The sequence below is a fragment of the Megascapheus bottae genome, chromosome 19 (genome assembly GCF_031878675.1).
Source record: "Megascapheus bottae isolate mThoBot1 chromosome 19, mThoBot2.hap1, whole genome shotgun sequence".
NCBI lineage: Eukaryota > Metazoa > Chordata > Mammalia > Rodentia > Geomyidae > Megascapheus > Megascapheus bottae.
In genome coordinates, this window is record NC_143527.1 from 17,436,137 (window position 1) to 17,451,705 (window position 15,569).

Sequence of the window (15,569 nt, forward strand, 5' to 3'; positions counted from 1 at the left end):
TATTATATGGAGTCGGGGATTGCAGGGATGATTTCTCTAAGAATGCATTGTATTTAGGAATGCCAGGTCCTCTTTAAAAACAAATCTGGAGTGAATCCTATCAAATTGAAATATCTATGACCAATTTATCTTTTTATATTGTGATTAATAGAAGGGTTACAGTTACATTCACCGGATAGAATGTGCATTACTTCACACACATTGATACCCTTTCTCATGTTTATTATTTTTTTTAGTAATGTTTTCCCCCATATGTACAGCAGCGCACTGAGTCATTGTAATGTAGATTTAATTTGCTATTGTTCATAAAGAACATTTTAAATACACTGGGAACAAAATGTGGTCTGGGATGTATGTTCAGGTTGTAGAAATCCTCCAGGGTCATGGTCTGTGGCTGACTCTGGGCCAGAGCTTTCCGCTGTCTTACTCCTTACTTTCTTGCCACTCCCAGCATGTGCAGAGGACTTTTTCTACACGTCACAAGGAGGAGACACATGGATCGAGGGTGTAGATGATGCGGAGGACTTTGAGAAGACTCGACAGGCCTTCACACTGCTTGGTAAGGGATGCCCTAGTGGGAGAAACAGGCCAGGGACTGATCTGGTTGAGGAGAGGAAGCAGGGCTATGTCCATTTAGCTTGCTAGCCTTCATTAGCTAATGGGGAAAAGCCCTCTCTCACTTGGTGATTGTTTCTTTTCACGGATGCATCCTAACTTTTAGGCCCCGAAGCTTCAAATTTGGAAACTTGTTAGACTTACTAAAAATAAGAATTTGAGATGAGGTGCTTATTATCTCAGCTACTCAGGAAGCTAGCATCCTACCACTTGAGCCACAGCTCTACTTCTGGCTTTGTGCTTGTTAATTGGATATAGAATCTCACAGACATTGCTGCCTGGTCTGGCTTCAAAGTGTGATCCTCAGATCTCAGTCTCCTGGGCAGCTAGGATTGCAGGCGCCCAGTGGGAACCCGTTCTTAATTGGAGATTGAAATGTTCCGTTCAATGTGTCAACATTGAAACTCCTTCATACAAGAAACTGATGTGAAATTGTTTTAAATGTGGATTAAAAACAAAGTAAAAGAAAAGAAATTGAATTCCTGGGACTTGTAGTAAAGAAATGGAAATTATGAGACACCAGCTTGAAACCCAGGAAGTGGTACAGAATGGACCCTTGATATGGCATCTTTGTATGTATACAATACTTCGATCACATTTATTCTCCACTTGCCCACCTCTCTACTCCCACTGTTTCTCTCTCCCTCCCTCTCCCTCCCTCACCCCCCCTCTCTTTCCCCCTCTCTCCCCCCTCCCCCTCCTTCTCCTCCCTCTCCTCTCTCTCTCCTCCTCTCCCTGCCAATCCTGGGGCATAAACTCAGGGCTTGGGCACTGTCCCTGAGGTTTTTGTTGTTGTTTTGTTTTTGTTTTCTCTCCAGGCTACTACTCTGCCACTGGAACCAGAGCCCCACTTCCAGATTTTTGGGGAGGTATTTAGTTGGAGACTTGTCTCATGGACTTTCATGCCCATGCTGGCTTTGAACTTTGGTTCTCAGATTTTAGCCTTCTGATTAATTGGGATTACAAGTGTGAGCCACCAGTTCCTGGATTTTTCTGAAGAAATTTTTGTTTTTGTTTTTGCCAGTTCAGGGGCTTGAACTCAGAGCCTGCGCACTGTCCTTGGGCTTTTTGTTCTCAAGGCTAGAGCTCTACCACTTGAGCCACAGCACTCCTTCTGGCTTTTTTCAATGTATGTGGTACTGAGGAATCAAACCCTGGTGTTTGTGCAGACTCGGCAAGCACTCTTTCCACTAGGCCAAACTCCCGGCTCCTTCTGGAGAAATTTTTAATCCTGGCATGACATGTCTGTGCCTCCCTTTTATGTAGGCGTTTACTCACCTTTTTCAACTCCACTAAACTGAAGAGAAGTAGCTGCACTGATGAGGAGCTGGAACAACTTGTATCATTTCTTAAATTGACAGTTTGCTGATGTCCATTTTATCTTTCTATAGCTTTCATTATAAGGTTAAAATAAAAAAGAAATGATAATACCTTTCCAGCTAAATCTAAATGCTCATGCCTTTGATAATTCTTATAGGGAAATAACAGATTTGGCCATTGTATTTGCTGGCACAGTGATTTTGGACTAGGTGTGTCTGTTGTCTTACATCTGAGGGCCTATGTGGTGGGAGCAACAACCACTGCCCTGCTGACACTAGCCATGAGCCTGCGGACTGGCTAGCCCCTGGAACAGTCAGGTTCTGGGTCTTCTCCCCTTCCCCAGTTAGCACTGGGGATGCACATCACAGCTATTTGTAGGATATTATGTCGGGATACAAGTGACTACAGATAAGTAACCATTCTCACTAAACTCCTAAAAATATCCTAAAAATATCCATCAAGTGGCTGAAATGACATCCAAAATGAGTCTGGGTGACAGCTACCTCTCCTGCGCCCTTAAAGGAGTTTGAATGGTAGTGTGCCCCATCTGGAGTGATGGAGACAATCAGAGTGAGGAGATTTCCTTTTTAGCCTCGGAGCCCCTTTGCCCTCTGAGCTGTTTCTGTGAGTGGTAATTACTTGATTTTCAGCCTGGACCATTTCAGGAGTCATTGGCTCAGGAAGAAAAAAAGTCAAAGTTTTATTTAAGTCCTTAATAAGGACTTACAGGTAAAATGACCTTTTTATCAAAGCATGGATATTGAGTGTCATTCGTTCTCTCTCTTTTCCCTCCTAGGCGTGCGAGAGTCCCATCAGATAAGCATTTTTAAGATAATTGCTTCCATCTTACACCTTGGAAGTGTGGAGATTCAGGCCGAGCGGGATGGGGACTCCTGCAGCATATCAGTAAGTTGCATCCAATGCCAGAGATAAAATGTACACAGTTTACTCAGTGCTTGCAGCCTGATACAACTGAAATGTGCCTTTGCACTTAGAGGTCACTCCTAACTTATTTATTCTTTACAGTAATGGCACCTGTTCACTCACTGATAATTTTTCTTCTAAAGAACCAATCCATTTCAAATCACTGCCATCAAATTTCTATCATGGAGGGCAAGGGATTTAGTGACTATTCAATAATTTTTTTTTGATGGGTTGGTTTTCCAAAGCCCCTGTGGGACATGGAATCCTACACCTTGTCATCAATCCATTGAGCACTATCTGAGCTCAACTGAGGTTTCTGTAGCAAAGAAATGAAGTATTGGATTCCATTCTTGGTGACTGCCTCAAAGGAGCTTATGGTCTAACTGGGTGGACAAGACAGGTGATAACACTTACAACACTTACCAAGCTGCTGCCAATCTGAGCTAGACTATTAAGTGAGACATCTGTGTCAAAGTCCCACGAGCTGTAAAGTGCTCTATAAAGACTTAAGCTGGTGGTTATTTTCCTGGTGCCCAATGTAGCAGCTGATTTGTGGCAGATGGGCAGATGCTGGAATAAGTCCCAGTGCAGAGAGGTGGACAGAGTTGCTGTGCTCTTTCTAGAATTTAGTGCTGTTGGCCTAAGCTAAATTTGGCATGCTGACTTCAAATGAATGAGTCTGTACCTGTGTCTACCACTTCTGTGCACATTTATGACTAAGTCCTGGGAAGAAAGGGAGGTAGCAAAAGACAACACCAGAAAATAGGAGAGCGGGGCAGTAAAAGTTGATACTTTTTCCATCTGAGTGGACATGTATTAACTTCCTGATGTTGGTGAGGGGTTAGGAGTTATTAGAAGTTTAAGCCCTGCCTGTAGGGAGAAAGAGATCCCAGGCCTGCCTCCATCCTCAGCTCAAAGCATGCAGTCTGGTGAGAGCTCTATGCTTTCACGTGGGCATTGGTGAGAAGTACAGGCTGTTGGAAATGGTGGGTAGATGCTCCTAGCCACCTCCTATTTATGCTTCCAGCATAGCTGGAATGACAGGTCCTTGTCACCACAACCATCCTTTATTGGTTGAAGTGGGGGCTCTCATGAGTTCTTGGCCCAGGCTTGTATAAAACCCCAATTTTCTTTTTCTTTTTTTTATTGTAATTAATGAAAGGGTTATATGATATTTTCCAGATAGAGGTGCATTAATTCACATACATTGATACCCTTTCACATGTCTTGGTACCCATTATCCCCCCCCACCCGTCTTTGTTTTCCCCCTTCCCTATCAAATTTCAAATAACCAAATACAAATAAATTCAATATATCAGATAACAAAGTGAGATACTGTAATAATATGAGATACCCAAGGGACAGCAAAGGAGATGAGAGATAACATAGTACATTAAGGACAACAATCATTCGTTATATGGCTTTTGTTTCAATATCCTGGAGGTCCTTTCAGTTAGCTTCATACTATATGGCCTTTTGTATCAAGATTTTACTCTATTGCAGATCTCTGCTAATAGAGCCCAAGGTTAAAACCCCAGTTTTCTTGATAACCATTTCCTGAGTATCTAGAATTATAGGCATGAGTCACCATACTAAGCCTTGGTGTCCATTCTTACTGGGACTCTCGGCATTTGAAGTGGGCCATTCTCCACTTGCTGGTGGCTCTGAACATGATGCCTCACCCAAGGAAGGAGCTCCAGAAATGCACTGTGACATGGTTGCTGCAGTAGCCACATACAGGTCTTGTGTACTCCCAGATACAGAAGTGGGCCTCCTGTTGGAAAGGCTGTCTACCATAAGCAGTGTACCTTCTGCTCGCTGGTTCTGAGGTTTAATTAAAGCATAAGGATGTGTTCCATGATTACCAGTTACCTTGGAGATTCAGTAGCATCCAATTACTTGGACAGCAAAGGCAATTTGTCCCTCAAATTTGGCAATATGAACCCATAAAACTAATCTTATACCTATAATGCTGGCTATTTTTTAATGGATTTAGCATCCGTTAATTATACTTAAATGTAATTGCTGGTTGGTAAACCAGTTTCTGTGAGCACCTTTAATCAACAGTCAGAAACCCATCCCTGGGTGATTATTTTCAAGTTCCCTTGTGGGTCCTTCTACACCACACACACACACACAGTGGGCATCATCAGAGTGGGGAGCAGGCCTCGGATTGTCTGTTTGCTGCTGGCAGGCCATTTAAATGTCAGGGAATCCAACTGTAAAGCTGTGCCTAGCAATTAAGAATTTCTTGGAAATAGGTCAGATGAGTAAATTGGACACTTGCCACCTCTGAACTTGTTGCCTGCCAAGCAGTCCCCGGGGTCTAAACTCTACCCCATATGTTGGAGTCAGTGTGGTGGGGGGGGAGGGGAGGGGAAGGGGAGAGGCTACACAGTGAAAGGCTGCTGGCCAGAAGTGGCCCTGGCACCCCTCACTTCAGAGTGAGAAAGATAGGGCTCTCTATACCCACCAGGCTTTCAGGGCATCTCACTGAGCCTCCTTTTTCTCATCTAAATAATGAGATGAAGCAGTTCCCAAGTGGTTTTCATGGGAGCCCAACTCCAGAAATATAAGGGTTCTTTGGTTGGACAAGTTATCTGCTACTTCAAAGATCATTCTCTTCTCCCTCCTCCCTCCCTCTCTCTTCCCCTCTCTTTCCCTCCCTCCCTCCCTCTCCCTCCTTCATTCTCTCCCTCCCTCCTTCCCTCCCTCCCTCTCCCTCCCTCGTTCTCTCCCTCCCTCCCTCCCTCTCTCTCTCCCTCTCTTTCCCTCCCTCCCTCTCTTTCCCTCCCTCCCACTCTCTCTCCCTTCCTCCCCTTCTCCCTTCCCCTCCCTCTTTATCTCTCTCTCTCTCTCTCTCTCTCTCTCTCTCTCTCTCTCTCTCTCTCTCTCTCTCTCTCTCTCTCTCTCTCTCTCTCTCTCCCCCCCCTCCCCCTCTCTTCCTCCCTCCACTTCCCTTCCCTCCCCTCCCCTCATGTCGCCCACTATGGCCAATTCATCTGTATTTAGCATGATGAGAGTAAAGCCAGTTGATGGTCTCTGTGATTACTGTTCCACTTCAGTACTTTGTGGGAAAACGCTGGACTGTGTGGCTTGGGGAGGGTCTTCTCTAAAATTTTGTTTTGCTGGACACCGGTTGTTCATGCCTATAATCCTAAACTTAGGAGGCTGAGATCTGAGGAGAGAGGTTCAAAGCCAACCCAGAGCATAAAAGTCCAAAAGGCTCTTATCTCTAACCACCAAAAGAAAAAAGAAGTGGAGATGTGACTCAAGTAATAAAACACCACGCTTGGATTATAAAAGCCAAATGAGAGTTCAAGGCCTTGAGTTCAAGCTCCATACATGCATGTGTGTGCACGCGTGCACACACACACACACACACACACACACACACAGCACAATTTCACTTTTTTGGAGTAGATAAGAGTTTAGGTACCTGTAGGGAAAAAAAAACTGGCAGAACAATGTAACGTTAAGTAGGATGTGCTAGCTCTGTGTTACTGCTCACGGTACAAGTCTCCATGTAAATCCCATAGGTGGTCTCTCAGGAAATGGGTCCCCAGAGCACTTCAGCAGCAAGAGGGTGTGGCACTCCATGTTCTCAAGGATTCTTGTTCAGCCTCAGTTAATAAACTTCCCCGGAGGAGTGGAGGCTGCGATAACAGCTTTCCCAAAGTGTAAAGATGAGGGTGTGAATCACTGGCACGAGGAGTCTGTGAGGGTCACCCGTGTTCTGTGGGGCATCCTGAGGCGGGCAGCAGGAATTTTCCAAAAAAAAACTTGACATGATTTTGCGAAAACAAGACCTTGTGTAAATGTTTGATGCTCCATAGGCCGAAAGGCCAGGTATTATGACTGCTGTTTGGGTAAATGAGGGTCAAGACCTAAGTGTGGTTCTTAGAGACAGCTGGAGAGCTAGTGGGAAGGGGAATAGGTAGGTACCAGGCAGCCACGTGAGCCATCACATATATCATCATATGTGTGCGTGTGTGCATGGACATTCGTATACGTGTGTGTATACATGTATATGTACATGCGTGATGCTATTGGTAAGAGTGTTTCACATGATCTTAAGCCAAACACTAATCCATATTTTTGCTATGTGTACAAGCATTGTTGATAGATTATTTGTTGATTTCCTTGTTGGTAAACATTTTCCCCCAAGAAGTAAGTGATTAAAGAATGTCAGTAATGCTTCACACTGTGGCTAACATAGAAGATAGACTTCTTGGGAGTGGAAGGTGGGCTATCACTGCTGTCTCAGCTGATTAGCAGCCTGTTTCTCACCCAGCACGTCTGAACAGACCATGGGCACCACCGCTAACGTGAAGGCGAGGATGTAACAATCCCAGATTGATTGTCCATATCTTCCTATCCCAGAAGGCAATAACTGGTCCCCAGTACTCTACAGAAAGGACTCTGAAGCTCTGAGGGTGGGGGCAGGTGACCACACACCTCCAAAACTCCCTCCAGCCTTAGCCTGAGGTTCAGTTCAGGTGTCCTGCTAGGGTGACCTGGGGCTTGTGGAGAAGGATTCTGGATGGGAAGATAAGTTCTTCTTTCTGGGCTGTGGCTGAGTGCCACATGTGGCCCTTGGCAGATGTGACCTGTCTGTTCAGTGTGCACCTGCTGCCTTCTGGCTCCTGACTCCCCGTGCTCCATTCCCGAGCTGTCTGTTCTCATTCTGCTCCCCTCACTCCAGCCAGCCCCTCCTACTGGCTACTCAGCTACAGCCTGGCAGTACCAGAAGGTGCCGGGAGTTGGGGTGGCGTTTTGCTTTTTAAAGCCCTGATCGTTTAGTCATTAGCAGGTGTGACAGTCCATTTGAGCAACACTCTTCAGGCTTGAATCTTCATAATGTTGGCAGGCAGAGAGGGATGGGGCTCCATAGTGCTGGGATGACCTGGAGTTTGATTTGTTACCACTCTGGGCAAAGAGAGAACGTGAAAAGGGGGCTTGCCTTCCACACCCTCCTCATCCTGTCTTCCCTCCCACCAGCCCGAGGATGAACACTTGAACAACTTCTGCCGCCTGCTAGGGGTGGAGCACAGTCAGATGGAGCACTGGCTGTGCCATCGCAAGCTGGTCACCACCTCGGAGACCTATGTCAAGACCATGTCCCTGCAGCAGGTGGTCAACGCACGCAACGCCCTAGCCAAGCACATCTATGCCCAGCTTTTCAGCTGGATTGTGGAGCACATCAACAAGGCCCTGCATACAGCCCTGAAGCAGCACTCCTTCATCGGGGTCCTGGACATCTACGGGTGAGCCTCACTGACCATGTCAGCAGTTAGGTGATGATTTAAATGCAGTCATGTTGCCCAGCACTGTACCTAAGGTTTCTCTTTCTTTTTCAAAGTAAACTGAAAGGACTACTATTTATATAAGGTCATGCTTTTTGCTGGAACAGGCAGCGTGGCAGGGGGGAAGCTTATCTGCCTAGCCATCAGGAGATGGCCTTTCTGAATTCATGCTGTCACCATTAGCTGAATGGGTCTACACATCACAGCCCCTCTCCATTCTCCAGTTTCTGTAGCTTCACGTGAAGATTTGAGCAGCAGTGCACCCTCAGTAGAAGTGTTTGAAGTGCTGTGAACAGGGTTGCAATACTCTGGTGAGTTTTGGCCATGTCAATGCCCTGCCTTCTTTCATTTAAGCTAATAATAGATTAAATCCTCCTGGATCCTTGGCCCCATCTTATTATAGAAATCGAAACCCACCAAAATGCAGCTCAGTAAGAATAGTAATGCTGAGTTTCAGCCTACTAAGCAAGGCTGAAACTCAGCTGGTGTCTGTCTCATGATGAGGTTGGAGAACAAGAGAATCCTCTTAAAGCAGCCACTTCCCCACACAGGAAGAGAAGGGAACCACAGGGAATGTTGCCATTGAAAGGGAAGCTAGACAGGGTATAGGTATATGTTCTCTCTGAGATCTTTGGGTTTGAGCTGAGTGGCTGGGCCAGTTCCTGTCCCTTTCTGTTCAAGTAAGTACATTGATGTATGTTCAGTCCTTCTCACTGTTCTTACAAGGTCACAGAACAGTCTTATTCCCTATGAACTTACTACCTGGCTATCAATAATTGATTCTGAATTATTATTCCAACTCCTCAACTATTTTTGTGGCAGTAGCTTTCCCAAAACACTGGTGGATAGTGTTAACATTGCTGAAGGAGGAGTTGGAGAAACCCAGACTGTGGTCTTGTCTTTTTCCCTCCATCAGCCTGGGCAAGAATCTTAAGCCCACTTTAGTTTTGGTTCATAAAGACTATCAGACTCATTTTCGTTACTATCATGTAAGATATAGTATGACTTCATGCTGCTAATATGAAAGATCCCCTGCCTTGTGGATTCTCCTTGAATTTAAATAGGGAGTTTTTTCCTTCCTGAGGAAGCCAAGTGGCAGTCTGTCTGCCCATCCATAGAGAGCCCCGAGAGCTGGGCTTCTGGCTTCGCTTGGGAGTGCGAAAAGCTGATATTTTGTGCTTATATTTGCATTTATGTTTCCAATTGAGCTTATTTTTCTCTAGGGTCCTGCAGTTACACAAAAGGGAGGCTGATCTGTGGCAAGAAACAAATACAATCAGCAGCAGACCAGAGGGTCAGGTCAATCTCCTGGCTTTAGTGCCAACTCCTAACCTACGTGTATCCATTGTTTTGGAGCATCTAACAGCTTCCCAGGAGAGGAGGTCCTAGCGCAGGCCACATAGTGTGAAGACACCAATGAGCACATGGGGAGTTGTCTCCTTTTTGGCAATCTGTGCTGTTTTCTCTTTTAAAAAATGCTTCTAATCTGTATCTAAAGATAATCTGTTTCTCTCAAACATGTCATGAAGTGATCTCCTCTCCTTCTAGAGAGAAGTCAAACTCTGTAAGTAGAGGTCAAGGAAGTGAGTTGGCTATAAGCCAGGACCAAAGTTAAGAAGACACCTATCCATTTGGGGGTTAACTGTACTTAAGAAAACATCTTACATCTTTCATCTTCTCTCTGGTTTCTCTTCTCACCACTCTTTTGATGAGGAGAAATGCATCATGTTGGCCCAAGGGCATTCATTCTCTGTGTGTCCCATGAGGCTACTTGCAAAAGCTGAGTATGTATGCACATAGTCCTTGGCAGCTGGTCTATTTGCCAGAAGTCATTGCATGCACATGGACTCCTTCAGCCTCTTTCTGCTAGTCAGAGAATGGTGAGGGAACTCTGGAGATTAAAACCCAACTGTTAAGGAAGCCTGGCAGGTACTAATTAGGTCGATTGGGTCTAATAAGATCGATGTCATCGTGTTTCCCTTTCTTTTTGGCAACTTTGAACCAAGGACCAAGTGTATTTTCCCTAAATTGAAGCCATTTATTTCTTATTGCCTCGTGGCCATAATTCTCTCTAGGGAGCATCAGGAGACTTGAGCCTTATATGGACTGGGTCCTGTCCATATCTCTAATGACTAACCACTGGAGGAAGAGCGGAACACCTCTCCATTATGCTGCCTTCTTTACTAGCATAGGATGCCTTTGAGCTGACACATTTGATTTTTTTTTTGTACTCCTTGTTAAAGGAGTGTCAAGAATGGAAACCAGAGAGAAGATGTAGGAAGATAGGATATGTTTCTGAGTCTAGTTAGTTCTATTTGTTAGGAGGGAAGGACTAAGGAGTCGTCCCCCTCCCAGGTTAAAAAATGCACAATGCTGGGAAATGAGAATGGAGTGCTTTGTTCGTCTGTCACCACCAATGGGTAGGCATTAATTTTTTCCATTGATATAACTGTCTTTAGATGATCTACAGTGCCTGGCTGAGGCATTATTGACCCACCAGTCAAGCTCATTCTAGAGATGGAACTAAAAAGAGTGAGTTATAGATGAGCTGCCCCATATTTTGCTATAAGTGTTTAAAATACCATTGCTAAATGCCTTTAATGAATAAACCCTCACAAGTACACATTTGTATGAGTAAGCAAGTCGTACATAAGCCAGCACTCTGCCACACATCTCTGCCCATTGTCATGTTCCAACTGGTAGACGAGAAAGTGCTATGGACTCCTAAACAAGTGAGCATGGGCCATCGCTGCCTCCAGGAAGAAGATGGTGTCGTGCAGCCTCCTGAGCATGTCAGACCTTACGCCCACATCCTGATAGCAGGATGGCTTTTCTTTATCTTGCTCCCCTAGTCCAGCTCCAAAAATGTGCAAAGCAAGCAAGCAATGCCCAAAGCAATTTAGCCAAGCCAAGCTGTTCTCCTTAACTAAGGATCTGTGAGGCGACCTACAGGGATGCCTTACCAGAGAGGAAGGACATTGAGAGGAGAACTGGCAAGGTTTGGCTGGAGCTTCCTTTTCGTGCCGCCTTAGCCAGCATTTGCCTCTATGGGCTCGATTCGTTGCAAGCTTAATCCTTTGTTCCTGTTCTTTCCTGAGGCAATAAGAAATAAATAGCTTCAATTTAGGGAAAATACACTTTTTTATTTGTTTTTGGCTTCAGTCTTTAAAGTGCCAAGATAGCGGGCGGCTTTAGCTATGGGCAGCCTGTTCTTGCTGAGGGCAGTTACTTGGGAGACTCTCAGACTGAAGCAGAGTGTAATAGATTGATGCATTATACTGACAAACAGTGGAGGAGAGACTGGGGCCAGGAAATAGGGAGGGTTGGATTCCAGGAAGCAGAAAATGAGATTTTCTAGGATATTATGCACTTTTTAATCCAGCATTATTTCCTAATACTAAATTAGCATACTTCCTTAGGCTAAATTAGCATAGCATGCTAGTCTATCCATTTGTCCCTCCTACCATCTTTCCTTTCTTCCTCCCCTCCCTTCCTCCCTCCCTCTTCCTTCCCTTTCTTTTCCCCTCCCTCCCTCCTTCCCTTCTTCCCTCTCTTCCCCCTTCCCTCCCTCCCTCCTTCCTTCTTTCTTTTCTTCCTTCCTTCCTTCCTTCTCTTCCCCCTCTCCCTCCCTTCCTCCCTCCTTCCTTCCCTCCCTTTTTGCCTGCCTGCAGTACTGGAATTTGGCCTCATGGCCTCATGTTAGACATACCATTAATATCTACAGCATACTGTTTAATTCTGTCCATCACATCCAACAATACACTTTATTTTAGGTTTTTCCCATCTCTGGGCTATTGTGAATGATGCTGAAATGCACATGGATATGCAAAAATGTCCTCAAGGTTCTGCTATATAATTTTTGGATATATGCTTAGAAATTGTGTTGCTGAGTTATATGATAATTTGATTTTCAATTTGGGGGAAAACTTTCATATTGTTCCCATAGATGCTATACCATTTTCCATACTCACTAACAATGAACAAAGATTCCATTTCCCCACGTCTTTGCCTACACTTGTAGGCGTGAGGTAACACTGGATTGTGATTTTGATTGCATTTCTCTGACAGTGGTATTGATTATCTTCATATGTTCCTCGACCATTTGTACCACTTCTTTTAAGAAATTTTGGGAGACATGGTCTCCTTGATGTGTGGATATTAGATACTAACAGTACAAGAGCAATGACTCAATATTCAGGGACTCGAGGTCATTAACACGATCTTGGAAATATAAATGTAACTACATAGACATAAAAATCTACGATAGGATATATACTCCATAGACATAATGTTACATAGATCAATATGTACCTATGACATATAAATGCTCAACTTAATTTTAATTATGTTCTAAAATTTAGGTGCCAGTGATTGCATATAGAGATCCCCTTCTTGAATACTTGTTTGTTAAACATGACATTTGAAATATGGTATAAAATATCAGTGTTAATAAAAATTTTTAATTAAAAAAAGAAATGTTGGGAGAGTTTAACTCAGATAATTTTTATTGTAAAATTGTAGGTGTTTTCTTGCCTATACTGGATATTAACCCTTTATTAGAAATAGGATTTGCAAACATATTTTTGCAAATATAGACATATTTTGAGTAAACTTCCTAAATCCACTTTTGCCTTCATTGTTTTGAAGGAAATAGAGGGAAGGTATTGTTATTTTCTTGGTGTTTTTCTCCAAAGTGCAGTTTTAAGTAATTTTACGTCCCTGATATAGTTCCTCAGAGCTCTTCTCTGATGAATATGAAAAGATGTGCTAGAAGATTCTTGGATGGCCCAGAAGATGGCCCGGCCTTATTCAAGGTGGCTATGCATGGCTGGCCATAGTGTTCTCAAAGCTTGAAGACATGGTGCTATGGGGCTTACCCGGTATTCCCCCAGCCTTCAACTTGCAGTACTCTAAACCCAAGCTCAGGTCTGAGCGAGCCAGCCCTTAGATATGTGGCTCTCCTACATGCTTCTACAGCTCAGAAGAAGCCTCCTCTTCTCACTAAAAGACCTATAGTACATGGGAAAGAGCATGACTTGCTCTTCTTTTCAGCTCTTGAGATTCTTGGGACAGTCAACTGGTGGCTTGAGAGAGGACTGTCACACAGTGAGCACTGTTTGTCCCAAACAGAGACCTAGGAATGAAAAAGAGGAGCCAGGAATCAGTTCATAGGGCAAATGGAATGGATCAAGATTCTGAAGAATGGCTACTCTTGGCTCTGTGTGTTAGCACCCACCCTGGTCTATTACCTCTGAAAGATAAGCCCTGGAGGAAGTAGGGAGAGGGGCTTCTAGGCACAGAGATGCACAGGAGCACAATTCACGACCTGCTGACTTGTACAGACAACAGCCCTAGATAATATAGGAGACAGACCAGAGAGGAAGCCACGCCAAGTGCTCTTGTGGTAATTCATGGGCTTGAAGATGGAAAAAATGTTAGGGTTACTCCACTGCATAAGGATTCTGTTTTTCGAAACTCATCTAGAATGTTTTCTCCCATGTTATTTTTCTTGTGTGTCTGAACCTAACCCCCTCACCTCTTTGTGGTGAGCACCATATCCCATTTTTAAAAATTTTGGGGTGTGTGTGTGTGTGTGTGTGTGTGTGTGTGTGTGTGTGTGTGTGTGTGTGTGTGTGTGTGTGTGTGTGTGTGTGTATTTGCCAGTCCTGGGGCTTGAACGAAGGTCCTGAGCACTGTCCTTGAACTTTCTCAAGGCTAGAGCTCTACCAATTGAGCCACAGCACCACTTTCAGATTTTTCTGTATATGTGGTACTGAAGAATTGAATCCAGGTCTTTGTGCATGCTAAACAAGCACTCTACCACTAGGCCAAACTCTCAGCCCTATATATATCCCATGTCTTTACATTGCCAAGCCAGGAGATCCCTGTTGTTTTGACCCCACTCCCAGGGAGGTACTGTAAATAGCCTTCAGGCAGCTCATGGCTCCTCTACTGATTCTCCAGGCCATGGAGCAAGAGATTCCTGCAGTCAAATAATTAACTCAGAGTGAAATGTCTTTTTACAGAAGCTTCACTTTGCAGCCTTACTTTTAGAGCCGTTGGTAGATCTCACTGCACCCTGAAGTTGGAATAGAATATAAAGGAGATTGTATTCTTTTCCATTTAAATCTTGAGGACAGAAGGAAATTTGAGTAGAGTGTTGAGGACTCCACTAGGGAAGCAAGGCCCTTGGCTTTTCTCTAAGGTTTCAATTTGCCTGCCATCTAAGGATTTTGGTCTAAATATTTTCAACACTGATTACAGGCAGTATCTAATTCCCTGAAGTATATAAATGTCCTGTGACACTTCAGTGCTATGAACTAGAAATTGATCAATTGTGTTTATCTTTTAAAGTCGTCTCTGTGGATAGAAAGAATTACTTCAAATATAATTCCATTGTAAAGAAATTGCCTCCTCCTCCCAGCTATGTCTTTCCGAGGTCAGTTATCTTTGTCATTTTCTGAGCTATCTGATCCTCTCATGCATTGCTGGCATGCCAGCATTACAGTAATTGTGCTAGATGGCAGCAGAATCGTTACCAGATATCTTAGAAATACAGAAATGATGAGCTAATTTCGGCCATCTCAGATTAATGAGAGTGTTCTGTGTGCAGTGCTACCACGGTAAACCTTTTGAAAATGACAAGTAGGAGACACTTAATTTCTCTGTCTGTGGAGCACTCCCTGGCACTTGGAGTGGCTCTTTTATCTTCATTGTAGGTTATGTTAATTCAGTTTCCTTTGGCCATAGCTCCCATCTGCAGCCTCTTGCTGGGTGGGAAAAGGGATGGAGTGAGATTCTAAGTGACATAACTCAGCCTGTAGGACTGCCATCTGAGCTGAGGGTGGGAAAGCATTGCAATCACAATAGTAATGACTGTGTGACAGCACCCTTCTGATGCCTGCTTTGGGTTACACTCCACTCCCAACCAGTTACAATGCAAACCCCCAAGCTGAGCAATGGAAAGTGTAGATATGCTCAAATATAAACAGCCTAAATACATCCATCTGTAAAACCTAACGAAACTGTCCAGGGAATCACAGACAGTTCACAAAGCGTGGTTAGTTTGGATGAACCAGGAAATGCTGAACTTTTTATTAATTACTAAGAAATTAACATTCAAGAACATCCTTTTAGCCCAAATAGCCCAAGAGTTTTTAGAAGTTAATATACACTATTGACCGAAGAACCATGGTACATTACTACTCTCAATCAGTGTGGGCAGGGTCAGACTGACCTAAATGGATCACAAGGGGAGCTTTCCAGGTAAGGGAAGCATTCCCTATAAGCAAAATGTTTATCTGCGTCGACACTATGACATTTTGTTTAAATGTATTGAAATAAAGCATGGATGATTATTATGTGTAAGCTCTTAATAAAGAACACTGAAACAATGTTGACTGG

The 15,569-nt window shown here is 44.0% G+C and overlaps 1 protein-coding gene across 1 annotated transcript in view; it reads left to right on the plus strand.

Annotated features, from left to right (window-relative positions):
- Myo5b (myosin VB) overlaps positions 1 to 15,569 on the plus strand; it is a 251,035-nt gene that overhangs the window by 147,222 nt on the left and 88,244 nt on the right. Inside the window, exons 8-10 of the mRNA XM_090353117.1 lie at positions 452 to 559; positions 2,732 to 2,841; positions 7,861 to 8,126. Of these exons, the coding sequence (XP_090209243.1) occupies positions 452 to 559; positions 2,732 to 2,841; positions 7,861 to 8,126 (484 nt within the window). The remainder of the gene's footprint in view (positions 1 to 451; positions 560 to 2,731; positions 2,842 to 7,860; positions 8,127 to 15,569) is intronic.